Source organism: Protopterus annectens, chromosome 9.part0, assembly GCF_019279795.1.
Source record: "Protopterus annectens isolate FY-2018-M chromosome 9.part0, PAN1.0, whole genome shotgun sequence".
In the NCBI taxonomy this organism is placed as follows: Eukaryota; Metazoa; Chordata; order Ceratodontiformes; family Protopteridae; genus Protopterus; species Protopterus annectens.
In genome coordinates this window covers 1,051,910,024-1,051,926,506 of record NC_056743.1, presented here as the reverse complement: position 1 = coordinate 1,051,926,506, position 16,483 = coordinate 1,051,910,024, and the positions used below count along the sequence as shown (strand labels likewise).

The window sequence follows — 16,483 nt, the reverse complement described above, 5'->3', positions numbered from 1 at the left end:
GGTGTCAACCAGCTGGTCCAGGGCACTGGAGTTAATGAAGTCGAGGAACCTTTGGGCAAGTAAGTTTGAGCATGAGTAATTTACCCAGTCAGTGGATGGGTAGTTAAAGTTGCCCAAAATCATGGTGTTCGGATGTATCTTGATAGACTCAAGTAGATCCAAATAGGCAGAGTGGGTGTCCTGATTCATGGAGGGGGTCTGTAGCTGGCAATGACTTGAATAGGTGACCTACCAACAGTTAATTGCAGCTGAAGTATCTCCAAGAAATCATACTGTTTAACCAATCTGGAGGTGTATTTATCTTTAATGAATATTGATACACCACCTCCATTAGTTTTCATGCCTTCAGTTTTTGGTCTGAACATGTGGAAGGAGGTGTAACCCAGTATGGCTGGGGTGCTCTCCACAGCCTTGAGCCAGTTCTCTGTGACTGCACAAATGTCTGCATCTTCCAAGGTGAGGACTGCTTCCACTGAGTGGAGTTTCATGTTAAGACTCCTAGCGTTTAGCGGCATAACCTTGAGGATGTTTTTAGATGGAGTTTTTACATCGGAAATTTTGTCCTTGAGACACTGCCTAAAAAAGGCACTATGGGGGTAGCAAGAGCCTTATGCAGTAGCCAAAACCCCAGGGGTGACAGACGAAAACCATCTCTGGCAAAGCATTGAGGTCTGTGAATCAACTCATCCCAGGCTGACAGATACTGGATCCCCTTAGAATGACACCAGCAACTGCATCAGCTTAGCAGATTTCTTGCTTTGTTTGTTTCTTTCTTTCTACAAATTTTTGTGGCCCCTGGAGCTGATTATACTAGCCTATGAAATCTCGAGAAAGGGGCAAGCTACAGGCAGAGTGTATGTGTGTGTGTGTGTGTGTGTGTGTGTGTGTGTGTGTGTGTGTGTGTGTGTGTGTGTGTGTGTGTGTGAGAGCAATAGAGGACTTGACTGAGAATGAAGTCTAGTTTTGTGCATATTTTCCATACTGCTTGTTTATATGAAATGGAAAATTATCCTAATTCTGACTTATAATCCTTTAGAAGGCTTTATTTTTCTTCTGATATCTTGCTTAACCCATTTCTAAGCAACACTGTCTACATATTCAGATGACACTTTCTTCTTCTCTTATTTTCAGCCTCACAGTCGTCTCACAGTAAGACGCTGTCCAGTTCAATTCTCAGCTAGAGCGTCTTCAGCGTGGAGACATGCATGAATGGGCGTACCTTCATTGAAGGTTGTGCATCAGGGCTGGTAACTCGGCACGTAAAAATCAGCTACCAATCATTAGCGGACCGGAGTTCCGCTGTGGCGACCCCTAACCGGGAAAAGCCAAAAAATGCAACAACAACATTCTCCTTAACGTGTTCTCACTGATCTGCCAGTGCTCCCATTTTCTGTTGTTTCAATATTATTTATATAAAGTGTGAAATCTAACCTGCTATAATACAAGATTTCACTCTTCTGACAGATTCCATCATTACTCCAGGGACTCTAAATGAGATGCTGACATGAATGCCAACAGGATATCAGGAATTTAATATATCAGCTGCTTTTCTATATGAATTTTGAGATCACAACACATAACTTTCTGATGTATGCCACAGCCATTTCAAAATCCAGTTCAAGTAATTTAAATAATTGTTTGATAACCATTTTTAGAGAACCATTTGGATCATGTCCAGACTTCCCTAACGATGTCCATTATAGGCATTATTTTCCTTAAATGAAAAATAGCCAATCGTTCAAGGATAAAACCTACTCGCTAACACCTCATTCTGCAATTTAATGCATCATTTTATTAATTAGATTATCTGTAAGTATCTCATACTCCAGATCGTTTGTTAGGTTTGAGTGTGAGGGATATGTATGTTAAACCATAGCTTTGATTATGATTACAAAGCGATTCAAACAGCAATGCAATGAAGAGTTGTCCCCAATTCATCCATGCTGGGTTTACGATTTACTAGGTGAGCATTGTTTGCTTTATAAATCTCCATCTGTGCTAAGAAGAGCAATCAGGCGATCTCTAGAACAACTGACAATCTCAGTAAAACCCAAAGAATTTATGTACTTTGGTAACTGTGATACTTCTTAACTCGAAGTGTCCCTTACTGGCAGTCTCTCATTCACTTAATTATTCTGAGGTGAGAACAGTCCAGTCCCATAGAAATATTCCTGTTATGTCTCAGCTGTGGTCATTGGACACTGTTGAACTCTGAATTATTTTCAAAACTATTGTGACAGCAGCTTCTTGTTGCTCATAGGTTCATAGGTTCATAGGTAGGTACTAGGCTATCAGCCCGAGGGCCTACATAAGCCTAGCCAACAAGGTTCCCTGGCTTACGTCACCCAAGAAAGTTATTTTCCTGTGCCACTGTCAAGCAGAGACACAGAAGTGATCCCCAGGGTGTATTTCCTTGACTTTTGGGGTCTAATAATGTCTACTGGTCTCAATATAGGCAATGCCTCAATTGATATCTCATAGGAACAGTTCAGGTTTGTTGAGCTTCTTGACAGACTAAATGCACATTAGGCATTTTCTATGGTACAAGTACAAATGAAGCTTTTGGCAACTTTGTTCACATTCTCCTCCCCATCAACAGTTGTGAAGGTAAAAATCCCTTGGGTTACAGTACAATGTTTCTGAAAAGAGAAGCTAACAGTCCTGTTTATTCATGAAAAAACACATTTTCCATGATGCTTTTACACTGATAACTCACTCAATCTGACCGTTAGACTGAGGATGTTGGTGAAGAGTAATGTGCTGAAATTCATACTTGTAAAAATGCATAAAACTCAAGAGATGAATTGTGGACTATTACTAGAGTCAGTGATACCACAAAAGAATAAACGGATTTCCTGGGTGTAATGACAGTTTGCATAGTATAATTCAGTCTGAAGATCTCAGGATACTTTAGGTAGAGAAACCACAGGTAACAGATGTCCAACGGTTAAAAATGGTTTAATAGTATTCCAATAAATAAAAGATAAGAGCATTCGTCTCTAATCAGATAGACTTCATTAGATGATAACTAAAAAGTTTATTAATTTATTATATCAACTTTTGGTCATTTTGTTACACTGTTTCTTTAAGATGTTTAAATTAATGTTAATTTTAATTAATGTTTAAGATTTTAAATCCATCATGTGACTTACAGAGAGTATATAGTGTCCACATGACTTTTTAGTGGTCTTGAAGTATAACTTTTTTTTTTTCGTGTTACACAAGCAAGCAATTTACAAGGCATTACATGGCTTTTTTCATCAAAGAAAAAAATCTCTCCCCACAAACTACAATAAACCACATTTGCAGATTTATTACCTTAGCCCCCCTCCCCCACACACACACACACCTCTGAGAACGCCACTGTAAAGTCCAGGCAAGTGAAATGGCCCCCAATAAAACAAAAATATACACTTCTCCTAGGCTGTCTTATAAATAAACTAATACACAACAAAACATTTATCTTCTTTGTCAAAAGACTCAGCAAAAAAAAATACCAATTATAATTGTAAATCTCAAAATTCCATCAATCTATTCATTCCTCAAAACAAATTGCACTGTACACAATACAACTTCTCCATAATGACACAACAAATGTAGGAATCTTTATTAACACAGCATAGGGGCACTGATCTTTCCCCTAAATTCATAAAAGACCTAAAAAAAAAACTGTTAAAAAAGCTACAAGTAAGTGCAATTCACCAAAGATATTACCTGATAGCATTTCCTCCTCTCCCAGCTCAATTCTATCCATATACTCTTACCCAGTACACCACTGACCATGACTGCTAACTTAATACAGTTTCTCCTCATTTCCTCCCTAACCACCCTCCAATCCTACTCTTTCTCCACATCTCACCTATTTAATCCCTTGCCCTCCACTATTCTTGTTAAATGTGTGCATATTGCACATACAACCCATCCCTACTACCATAACTCACTTAACTGCTCTGTATTGTACAGTTACCATCTGAAGGTAACCCAGTCTTCTTGTCTTTCAGCTTTTCCAGGTTAGGGGTTGCCACAGCGGAACTCCAGTCCGCTAATGATTGGCAGTACATTTTTACGCGCCGAGTTGCCGGCCCTGACGCACAACCTTCAATGAAGGTATGCCCATTCACGCATGTCTCCACACAGAAGACGCTCTAGCTGAGAGTCGAACAGGACAACGTCTTACTGTGAGGCAACAACGCTACCGCAGCACCACCACCGTGTTACGTAAATTCATTCATATGTTTTATTGTACATTTCTTTGCTATGCTTTTTAATCAATGTTATAATGCCTCTTACTATATTGTACTGTGGAGCTTTTTCTACATTTGCTTAACTGTTTTATTGTAAATCTTTCACAGTATTCATCTTCAATTTTGTAAATTTTCTTTTTTACTTGTACTGTGGAGCTTTTCTTCCCAGGTCTCCACTGAAAAATGGCTTTTGCTCAGATGGACTATCCCAGTTAACAAATGTCAAATAAATAAATTAACACTACTATTTAAAACTCAAAATGTTAATATTTCTACAAATTACTAACTTTTCTTTTCAAGATGGCTGTTTTCTGATGATACCACAGACTGAATTTTTAATGATTTATGTTATTTTCTCTTTTTCTTATATTTTATTACTCTCCTGGACTGAGTCTGAAAATGGTCAGAAGATAAGTGCTTTTCCCCAGTCAAAAAAGAATAAATAAAATAAAAATAAATTAATGGCTACCCACGGTTGCATTATATGATCTTCCCAAATATTCCTTCTGATTTATTTATCATAGTAATTCAGGGTTCGTGTTTCAATAAAATATTAAAATGCAGGTGAATAACTTCTGCTTCACCAGTAAAATTCACTATTCTGCAAAGGTAATCCTGCAAGCGTCTGATGACAAATTGATCTGTGTACAAGAACTGTGACTTTACACCATTTTAAGTAAACAACATTAAGCAAATATCTGAGAATGATGACCATGATGTAATGGCAAACAATTTTTTCAGGCACATTTTTAAATCTGCAGTTTTCTGAGTTCATTCTATAGCTAGTCAAATCTGAAAATGGAAAGTAAATTAGTTGTTTTAGGGCACTGTTATTGAAAGACATTTTTACTATCTGTTGACCAAATGTTACACTGAATGGTCTTATGCCTTACTGTATTGCATGCAGAAGTCAATGACTTTAGAGTCAGAGTTGTGAAATGGGTTGGGGTTAGATTCAAGGACAGAGTAGCTTTAGGTTACGGATATACTTGTCTTCTAGGGGTTGTTATGCTCTGCATGGAGGGAAGGTTGTTGTGTTAAATGTACATTTCCATATTGGTTCTGAACATGTTTGGTAAATGCATTTTCACTGAAATGGCCTTCATTGATGATACTTTGCACCTGTGTCAGTTTAATTTAAAAGCTACATTCAGTGATAATGTTAATGAGCAGCTGGGCTAGATACCTGAAAATAACCAGGAGAGTTTACTGAGCACAGGGTATGAATATTCTCGAGAGGTGAGTGTGACCAGCAAACTGCAAGCATATAAAAAGTTGATGGACCTCTTCTTTACTGTTGTCTCCAAACAGTTCCTGTAATCACCAGTTATCCTGGCCAAGTGACTCAATATGCAAAATAACTAATACCCTGGAAGTGAAAAACACTTGTCAGATCCTATTAGCAAAGAGGAAAATATAGCACACCATTGAATTTAGAGGGCACAACTTCTCTCTTTTTAAACTTTCTAGATCAGTCTCTGGATAAGCCTCTGGAAAAAGACATATAAGTCATCATCATCTTTCACATGAAAGCCAACCTACCCAAAGATACAGTGACAATAAGAAAACATGGCAGGTAAAGCTCCCTAAAGAACTAAAAACTCTTTATGAATGTGTCAGAAATCTAGTTGGGAGGGTTTGGCATAATGGTTAAGGTCTTCAAATCACAAATACAAGGAACAAGGTTTTATTCTGACCTCTAGTTATTGGCTAGGCTTGTGATAGTGTGCATACTGATAGCCTAGTATTTACCTATTAACCTATACTAAATCTGATTTGGTGATGCTAGGTACAGAATCAGATTGTCCAATCTTTTTGCCAATATAAATATTTTGACATGCTCTGTGTGTGAAGGGACTGGAAAGCTTTAATATAAAAACGATACCTGCCTCAGTCCAGGAAAAGTATCAAGGATATTATTCTCCTTGTTCCTCTTTTATAATAGGAAAGCATCCAATAAATAAATGTACTGTGCTAAGCAAGTCTTACAAAATCACTCCATTAAGCCTTCATTCCTTCCTTTCCTGGAGCTTTTATCCTTTTTATATGTGCAACGCCTTTTTAAATTGTAAGGTAAAAGCACTGATCAAGTTGTGCTCCATTCTGGATAGTTCAGGTAGTCATAGATTTAAAAATGTCAGACTTGTGCTAGTACAGATCTAAATTAGAAAATGATCTTGTGGCAAAAATCAGGCAGAGCTAAAGCCTGAGTTTGTGTGGCTTACAATGAAGCACTCCACTTTTTCATCACTCGTTTGATTACTCCAGTGAGCTTTCTATAGTTTTTTTCAATCTCCTAATTAGGTATCTACTCATCAAATGCTTCTGGCCCACAGTATGCACCTCAACCCTAAAAGTCAATCAATTATTTGATCCATTCACTATTGTTCATACTAGAATGTTATTGCATTTTTTATCTCAAGGTGTGAATGTATCAGTCTTTTCCTTCCTGCCTAAAAGAACTCTCGGCTGTTTCTCTTACAAAGATCCCTAATTATAATTTGAATTCCATTCCACGACGCCCCGGTTTTGTACTGGTTTATTTAACCCCATCTCATTTAGCTTGCTCTAAAAGTAACATTACCTGATTATTTAACAACATATTTTGAGAAGGTATGAAGCTAATCCCCATGCTATGTGTTATTTGCTAAAACCCATCTCCACAAAAATCAAACTTGGGAGCAAGGTCAGTGAATCGGGATGCATCTAACAAAGGACTTAGGATGGGATTCACAAACACCGTCTGTGTTGCAAACTGGTCATAATATCAATAGTGGCTGGGCTGCAAGACTGTCCCATTCACTGTGTGATTCACAGGGAGAATCATGCATCTCTTATCTTCTGCTGAGTGTGTCATACAGTGAAATGGATTTCTCAGTAGATATTGCTCAGTAGATATTTAATATCTGCAGAATGTTGAGGACCACAAATAATCATGCTGTGCACATGGATATAGGGGGTTGTCTGCTCCCCAGGTTAGTTTGGAAAAACTTGTTTGCTCTGTGTTGATAATAGGCTCCATGAGGACCACTACATCTCAGCTTCTTGTATAACTCTGTCCTAATCTCTCACTCATAAATTAGAAATCTGGTCATCTCTACTGGGAAGCAGGAGTGCAGTTTTACACTTAAGAAGCAATTCTTGAGTTTTCCTAGAAGGACACAGGAGATATTTTATGTTGCACTGCAGAAGAGATGTTGGCAGTTTGTGGGGAAAAGGCTGTATGTGCATAACCCTTATCATATAGTCATCATATACCTGTAACATGGGGGTGGGGTAATGAGCAGGGGCAGGATATAGTTAACACAGTACTGTCACTGCCATTTATCAGCACCCCCTATCCTCTCCCCATCTCAGACTGTCAAGGTGTTGGGAGAGATATAGTAACAGTGATAAAACAACTGGAAGTGAGATCTTTGGAATAGGGTAGGAGTAAACTACACAGGAAAAATGGGAATTGTGGGAAAAATACATACAGGGGAGGAATGAGGTTTAAAAAAGGCAGGACATAAATGAGATATTTGATGTTTCACTGAAAATGATTTGGTAGATTATAAGTGAAATATAATGCTTGCAAGTGGGAGTGTGTCATTAATCTTTGTAATGTAAAATGCTTGCAACTAGGATTGTGTCGGTGTGGTTTGTTTTCATTTATATAAATGTATGATTGCCTATGTCGTATGTGATGGTTCAATAAAGATGTACCTTGTTTCAAAAAGGGGCAGGAATTGAATAATTTATATAATGTTGCTTAGCTCATATGAAATTTAGAGATATGTGTGAAGTGTAATGTTTATAAACATGAACTTGTTAATACAGTTTGATTACTTTTATATAAATGTAAATTTGCCTATGTCACAAATGATAATTCAATAAATGTGTTTAAAAAAAGGTGTTGGGAGAGGGTCTATAATACATGATCGAAATCTTAGGTATCGAACACCTAAAGGTCGATCAGGAAATATCGAACCCTTAATATCGAAAACAGCAGTTTCCACACAGGGAAACAATGCTGTTGGCCAAATATAACACACACCCTTTAACTAAATATACCAACTCCGAGATCGCTCTAAAGCAGAGAAAGAACAAAATCCACATAACACCCAAACAACTTGTTTCCCTGTGTGGAAATAGCCATTCGCAATTTTTCAGACTTTGACATTTTGTGATCAACCTTTAGGTCTTCGACAACCTAAGGTTTCGATCACGTAATAGGGAACCATTGGGAGAGAGTGATTGTCTAACATCAGCTAGCCTAGACAACAAATACACATCAGTGACCATAAAATGTCATAATCTTAAGCCAGTGTGCAGTGCAGTGCATTGCAGCTCATAAGTAATTTATATTCGTACTGCAGTTTCTGTTATTATTCAGGGCACCTCTACCCTAACATACTAGTTTCTTTCTAAATGCCAGTGTAATGGCTCCACTAGTGAAGTAAACATGAGGACAAATAATAACAAGGCCTAGAAGCAAATATGGCAGATACTCTAAATAAATACACAATATGTAATGTACCACAATCAATATCTTTGCATTATCAAGTGACAATATCCCAAGATTAATCTAAATCAGTTCATGTATCTTTTGTATTAGATGCCCATTTATCACACATCTGTGTATAACAGTAGAATTTTCCTTGTTACTTCAAGGTTTTAAAACATCAATATTGTTCCTAACAAAAAATAATTTATTAGAGGCAAAAATGTAAAAATATTTTTCTGTATGAGAATGCATGCTTATATTGTAAGTTTAATTGCTCATTCATATCTCGTAGAGATTTCACTTAGAAAGTCCACTTACCTCACTGTTTCTTTTTATTTCATTACACTATCAGTGCATTTGTCTTATGCATTATATAACTATCCATATATTCACACACACACATACACACACACACACACACACACACACACACACACACACACACACACACACACACACACAGCATTCTGTGTAATTTTAGGTTGTTAACATGTTACAATAAAGATATTTTATTAAAGTGGCACAAAAGTGACACGTTTTGTTCTAGTGAAAAGAATGTAGGTTTTATTCAGTTGTGATTTACTCATTCATATTTTGCAGACTGAAATGTCAGATGAATGTCCCACTTACTTCAGTATTTATAGTTTCATCACAAATTTTTTTACTTATTAATTGTTCTTTTCCCCTACCCTAGGAAGAAATTGGCTGGAGGAATGTAACAAGGCTCCTAGTGTTTACTTCGGATGATACATTTCATATAGCAGGAGATGGACGCCTTGGAGGGATTTACCTCCCAAATGATGGAAGATGTCATCTGAACAAGGAAGGACTATACGAAAAAAGCAATGTGTTAGTGAGTAACTCACAACAGGAAGGGGCAAGAGCACAAAGGAAATTGGGTTAGAATGAAAGATGTTCTATTAGATGGTTTACAATATGTTGCACAGTATGATTTTGCCAGTTCATCATCTGTGTAGTTATTAAAGGAGATAGCAAAAGAAAATAAGAAACCTGAAGGCAGTTGAAGTAAGGTGGAAGATTTTTACTATTGGAATATTATTAATGGGGAAGCCATAAATATAATGTGCAATGGTTTGTCTTGCTTTACAAAATTCCTTGGTTTTGTTATGAAACATCATCTTTCATTTCCAGTTCATAAAACTGTAGGATTATTAAAAAAAATGCTTTTGTATAAATAATGTATACATTTAACAGAAACTCATATATTGTCTGCATGCATGCTGAGCACAAAGTTTAATACTGCCTCAATCAGCATGATCATGGCATGTATTCTAATAATGCAATTGTTTAGTTACTAGCAGCCATCATCAGGTGATCCTCTGTTGGTGCTCTGTTCATACAGGTGATCCTCTGTTGGTGCTCTGTCTATTTCAGCTGATCCCATGTTGGTGCTCTTTTCATATCAGTGATCCTCTGTTGGTGCTCTGTTCATATCAGGTGATCCTCTGTTGGTGCTCTGTTCATATCAGATGATCCTCAGTTGGTGCTCTGTTTATTTCAGGTGATCCCATGTTGGTGCGCTGTTCATATCAATGATCCTCTGTTGGGGCTCTGTTCATATCAGGTGATCCTCTGTTGGTGCTCTGTTCATATCAGATGATCCTCAGTTGGTGCTCTGTTTATTTCAGATGATCCCATGTTGGTGCGCTGTTCATATCAATGATCCTCTGTTGGGGCTCTGTTCATATCAGGTGATCCTCTGTTGGTGCTCTGTTTATTTCAGGTGATCCCATGTTGGTGCCCTGTTCATATCAGGTGATCCTTTGTTGGTGCTATGTTCTTATCAGGTGATCCTCTGTTTGGTGCTCTCTTCATATCAGGTGATGTTTTGTTGGTGCTCTGTTCATATTTTATGGTGTTTGTCTGTAAAAAGCATGCATGCACCCCTGCACCATGGCCACAGCTAGTATATAGAAACAGTAATCCATTCACAAGAGTGGTGTTACAGTTATACTTTCACAGCAGAAATTATTAATGCAGGACATACTTGCATCACATAAAAATTTAAACACAGAACTCTTGCAGTATTCCTCTCCTATGGAAGCACAATAGCAGCTGAAAAAATGCCCATATGTCACCCCAAACCATGCCCAGCTCACCACACACATACATTATGCATGATAGAATTTAATGTCAAAAGCAAAAAAAAAAAAACTGATATAAATAAGGTCAAACATACACTATATCCAAAACCCTAAACACCAGACTTACAAAAGATCAAAAAAGGAAAATAATTTCCTTTTCCAATCTCAATACTGAAATCCGTCCATAACACTAGCTTCTAATTCATCTGAATATTGGTAGTGTTATGGGAAGGGTTTTTTAGGTAAGGTTTAGGGTTAGGGTTAAGGTAGGGGCAAACAAGTATTACTAAAGCTTTGCCCCCCTGTATCACTTTAATAAAGCATGCTTACCCTAACCCTAACAATAACCCTGCCCCTGCTCCTGCACCCAGCCCTAACCCTACGTCTTATTTGAACCATTGTGAGTCAATTTGAACACTCGACAATCTCTATCACCTCTAGCATTTATTAAATAAATCTATATTTGATAAAACACACGTGAACCACATATAAATATATACATATTGCCCATTTCTTCCCCATCACCAGGTTAAGGATTGACCAGCAAGGGCCATCATTCAGGCAGAAATCAGGGGTTGTTCAAGGTTTTCTTTGCCTTACACCATTTTCTGTACGGTCAGTTCCCAAGAGAAGGGGCCACAAAAGGAGCTGACCTTACTGCTTGTCCATCACTAATACAAGTGGTGCTGCCAGCAGTCAGCACTGCCTTCCCCATACTCACTGGTGGTGGTTTCTCTAAACTCTACCAGAGAAACTGCACTACCACATGTTCTCATCAAGCACCTACACCATTCCCTCTGCATGGGGGAAATTTGCAGGTCACCTCACTTTACTCCTCTTCCTGTCTGCCTGACTCCACCAGGACCAGGGCATCTAATCAAACCAAAGTCATCTGGGTCATGGTCAGAGCTCCATGTCTCTAACCATTGTGTTATGTTAACCAACATTTTCATTCCATTTTAATGCCTTAACCCAAAATGTTCAGTTCAGCTACACAGCTTCATTTTTAAACAGAAACTGATTTCTTATTTGAATTCTGTTTATTATTTTTGCAGATGATCTATAATAACTTTTTACTTCACATTTATGTATTTGATAAGTAAAGGTAGATGACAAAAATGCTACTTTTTGGATGCCAAAACAAATGATAAACCAGAAAAAGATGGCACGATTCGCATTCATAGAAAAAATACGGGTAGAACTACAGAACTATTTGAATTATATCAAGTGACAAACTCTAAACATATCAAATCAGTTCTTAATATTAGCAGTGCAAAAGGAGACACTTCAGCAAACTAATTGTAGATTTGGATCAAGTAGCAAACGGCTGAAAAATCGTTGCTTTTATTTTTAATATGCAGTAAACTTTTTTAATGTTTTTATACTTCATGCCATTGTTGTTGATACTGTATTTTGTGTCTTACATACCTGACTTTACATACCTCTCAACCTGTTAGCAAAATAAATCTGGACAAAGCCTAAAATAATAGGGGACAAAGGCCTGAAAATAGGGACCGATTTCAAATATTGCTTTTATAAACTTAGAAAGTTGCTGGCATAATAAGATTTATATTGGCATCATACCTCTCAACTGTCCAGATTTTTGCCTCATATTTTTGGTCTATTTCTCATAAAATTTGTGGTTTTCTGGCAAATCACTTAGGACTGGAGTCACTAAATAATGACACATATTTGAGTTTCACATTTTATATCCTTCAGAAAATGAATGCTAACACAAATCCTGTTACTCTAGCAACTTTCTAAGTTTATAAGACCGATATTTAAAATCTGTCCCAATTTTTGGGTCTCTGTCCCTCTGACTATTTCAGGCTTTGTCCAGATTTCTTGCACCAAGAGCTTGAGATATACGGTTAGCATGCATTTTCTGCAAGATATTAAGTCTGAAACTCAAATGCATATCATTATTTAATGACTTCAGCCCTCAGTGATTTGCCCGAAACCCAAAAATTTTATGAGGGACAGACCAAGAATATGAGGCAAAAATCTGGACAGTCTGTGAAAATCTGGACAGTTGAGAAGTATGTGATTTTAAGATCCCACCATAAGCTACATTGTTTTTAAATATCATGTAAACTCCCAGAATTAAAAAAGGGACAATAAATTATTCTCCTTACATGGATCACAGAAGCCAAGAAAAAATCCCTGATAGCATCTGCTTTCCCCGAGACTAGGAAAAACATAGGTAGAAGACCCAATAAATTAGTTATCAGTAACATATAATATAAAATGCTTATCAACTAGAGACTTCAGTGTCACGTGAGCTATGGACCTCATCACCAACTCTGCTTCTCAAGTCCATAAGGTCATTTTGTATGCATTCACCCAAGTAATCAACCTTCTACCTAGGATCAATAAGGCAGAAACCCCGCTAACAAGAAAGAAGAAAGAGGACTCAAAGCAGTAACTTCAAGCAATGGAGCATGACATGGGGTACAGCTAAACAGATTATAAACAGCAACATAACTAGAAATAGCCAATTATGAAAAACACATCTGAAGATATGTGAAAATCACTTTGACACAGTTTAGACTGGCTCAATATATATATTTGCGCTTTAGAGTCCAGTTGTGTGGCCACTGCTTCATGGTGGTAACTTTTTTTCTCAAAGCAAATTCTTTGGCATACCTCCTTTCTTATTTTGAATTCAATGTTATTAATGCTTGACAGTTTTATTTTATTTGTCTACTGCTCTGGTTTGGTTTTTAGTTGGATAACAGCCATAAATAATGCGATGAAGGACCTACTGATTTAACTAATGACAGTGGTTCTTTTTAAGCCATTTTATAAATGTAAGTAATTTAGTACAGAAGTACCTTTTCTTTGCATTTCATAAACATTTGCTTGGTATACATTATGAATTTTGCTTGGTATATGTGGAACAGAGTGTGTGTGCTGTGTCTTTAAGAAGCATATCAAGGACTGAACATGCATATATAAATAGCAGGCACGTGCTATCAGTGCCATTTTGAAAGTGCAGCCAGAGAGTGAGCATGTAAGAATGAATGTAGCTAGTTTGTATATAAGTTACCTAAGTTAAAGTTAATAAGCTTCAATTGTGATGTGTTTGTACATAATAAAGCTGCTTGAATAGAACTCACAAAGGCTCATCTATTACAACCTGACTAGATGAGCAACAGTATACATTAATTACACTGACATTTCTAGGGTTCACGGTGGAACTGGTTGAAACTGTTTTACCAGTGAAACTGGCTTTGAAGATGTATGTCCCCAAATATACTTTACTGAACAGCACTTACTTCAGTTTATGCAATACATCATGTAATAATGTACAGTAAAGGGAAGTATGGTGGATTATGTCCACACAGAAAAATAAACCTCAAGAGTGCAATGCAGGAAGTCCTGCTATCAGAGAAATCACAAGATACTGACCTTTGTATGTGCATAATTCCTTATATAGAATAGTCGATAGCATAATTAAAGACATCTTCCCCATAACGTGTTCTTAAATGGCATTCTCATATACGTTAGTTTACTCTGACACCACTGAGCACCTGGAGTTCTCCTAACTGTAATCTAAATATTTGTGAAGATACCCTATGCAGCTTTCACAGCACAATGGCAAGGATAAATAGTGTGTGTGTGTGTGTGTGTGTGTGTGTGTGTGTGTGTGTGTGTGTGTGTGTGTGTGTGTGTGTGTGTGTGTGTGTGTGTATCTATACCATATTTTTATATGTCTATGAGTATGTGTACCCACACGAGCTCTATGTTTTTGGGAAGAGGGATGAAACTGGAGTACCCAGAGACAACCCGCAGAGACACAGGGTGAACTTGCAGATGTTTAAAACTCCACAGAAATAATCACTGAAGGTCAGAATGGAGCTCTCAGCCATGGAAAGATGAGGAAGATACCTTACATATAAGCCACTAAAGATTTCAGACTTTCAAAAAAATAATATTGTCAAAAATCCTTGTCTGAAATTGTGCTGACTTCCATAATCAAATAATGTGACAAGATTTTAATTAAATATTATATAATGGCAACTCGGGAAAGCTGATAAACGTGCATGCTGATTGGCCAATCCAACCAGCGTGCACATTGTAAATCCAAAGTAACCAAACTAAAAATTCCGGCCGCTAATGTAGCATGCAGCCGCGAATACAGTATACAGAATTCATAACCAACATTCTCCACAAAATGATCCTCTCACTATATTAAAACTTCCTTTCCGTACTTTTCAGCAGCACTCGTGGCCAAGCAGAATGACTCTCTCTTTGTCATTAAATGACACAATAAAAGCAATAAATCAAGAGCTTGAACTCATTAGACAAGCGTAGCCTTAATCTGCGGTAAACTCCCAAATGTAAAACCAGTGGCCAACAAATGCACTTACACCAACGTCACTATGATTAATAAACGAACATGCCCCAATTCAAGAAATGCAAACCTTGTTTTAAACAAAAAAATGTTGCAAGACAAATGGCAATATCAGAGAAATATTTTACACCTTTTTCGTACTGCTGCTGAAATGACACACACATTCTCAACAGCGGTACTAAAGCACATTTGCAAAGAAAGCGTGAAGAAAAATAGATGAAGCAGACGCAGTGGCTAACTACAGCCAAACAATATACAAAAGCACCCAAATGCCTCAAAAACTCAGCTTTAAGAAGGGAGCACGCACTATTTCACGAATGATCCTCCTCCCAGCCCATACACTTCTAAACAGAAAAAAACAAGGCCGTCTCCTAAAGACTCGTGCTTCATCCCACTACCACACAGAGTCATTCTGCTTGCAATTAAAAGTGCATCAATCAGGAACTCACATTCATACTTCTTAGAGTCATAGGTCTGTACTAGGCGAATGGCCCTGGAGCCCTTACAAGCCTAGCCCAAAAAAATGTACCCAGGTACTGTGCCACCCGATGTTAGTTCAAATTGCCCGTATCCAGTAGTGCAACTGAAATGATCCCTGGAGTGAAATTTGTTACCCATCCACTTGGTCAACTTCCCCAACTGCCCTTCATATTTTGCTGTCTCTTGTAAAGTGTTTTTTTTCTGATAAACGAAGAATAATGTCAGACAACACTAGAGTTTCATGTGTATGCAAATATTGGGGCTCAAATGTTGACCTAAAATGTTAGTTCAGTTATTTTTCAAGCTGATGAGTGTAATATTTAAAATCATTTATTTTGAGCTTTCCCATTATTTCAGGAACTGTCCAGAATTCCAGAGAAACGAAGTTTAAGTGTATGACAGAAGCAGTAACTCATCATACCTTAAGGTTTAGGTTTAGTACTGTGGGGCACATTTCCATCACCCTGCAAGCAGGCATTGCTCCTTGCTTTAATGTATCAAACTTCTCACGTACACAGTATTAGTTCCATTACAACATGATCAGAGTACTATTGGTATTTGTTTTTTAACAGTTAACTAAATATATTGTTATGGTCACTCAAGTGACTCTTCCCACTGCAGGTGCAGAGGAGGGTGCAGTTTAAAATCAAACTTCACCCAAAGAACTCTGGGACAAAACTGGGTTGGTTGTACAGCTTACCTTGTGAAGGCCCACGTGGTTGTTCCCCTAACGACTGTATAAAACTTGAGAACCTGTAAGTAGTAACTACTATACCCATTTAGTACATAGACTGTTCTACTTACTGGACTA

At 37.5% G+C, this 16,483-nt stretch overlaps 1 protein-coding gene across 2 annotated transcripts in view; it reads left to right on the top strand.

Annotated features, from left to right (window-relative positions):
• ITGB7 (integrin subunit beta 7) overlaps nt 1-16,483 on the top strand; it is a 603,012-nt gene that overhangs the window by 439,462 nt on the left and 147,067 nt on the right. For both annotated transcript variants that reach the window (XM_044083856.1, XM_044083857.1), the window contains exon 7: nt 9,425-9,583. In XM_044083856.1, the coding sequence (XP_043939791.1) occupies nt 9,425-9,583 (159 nt within the window). The remainder of the gene's footprint in view (nt 1-9,424; nt 9,584-16,483) is intronic.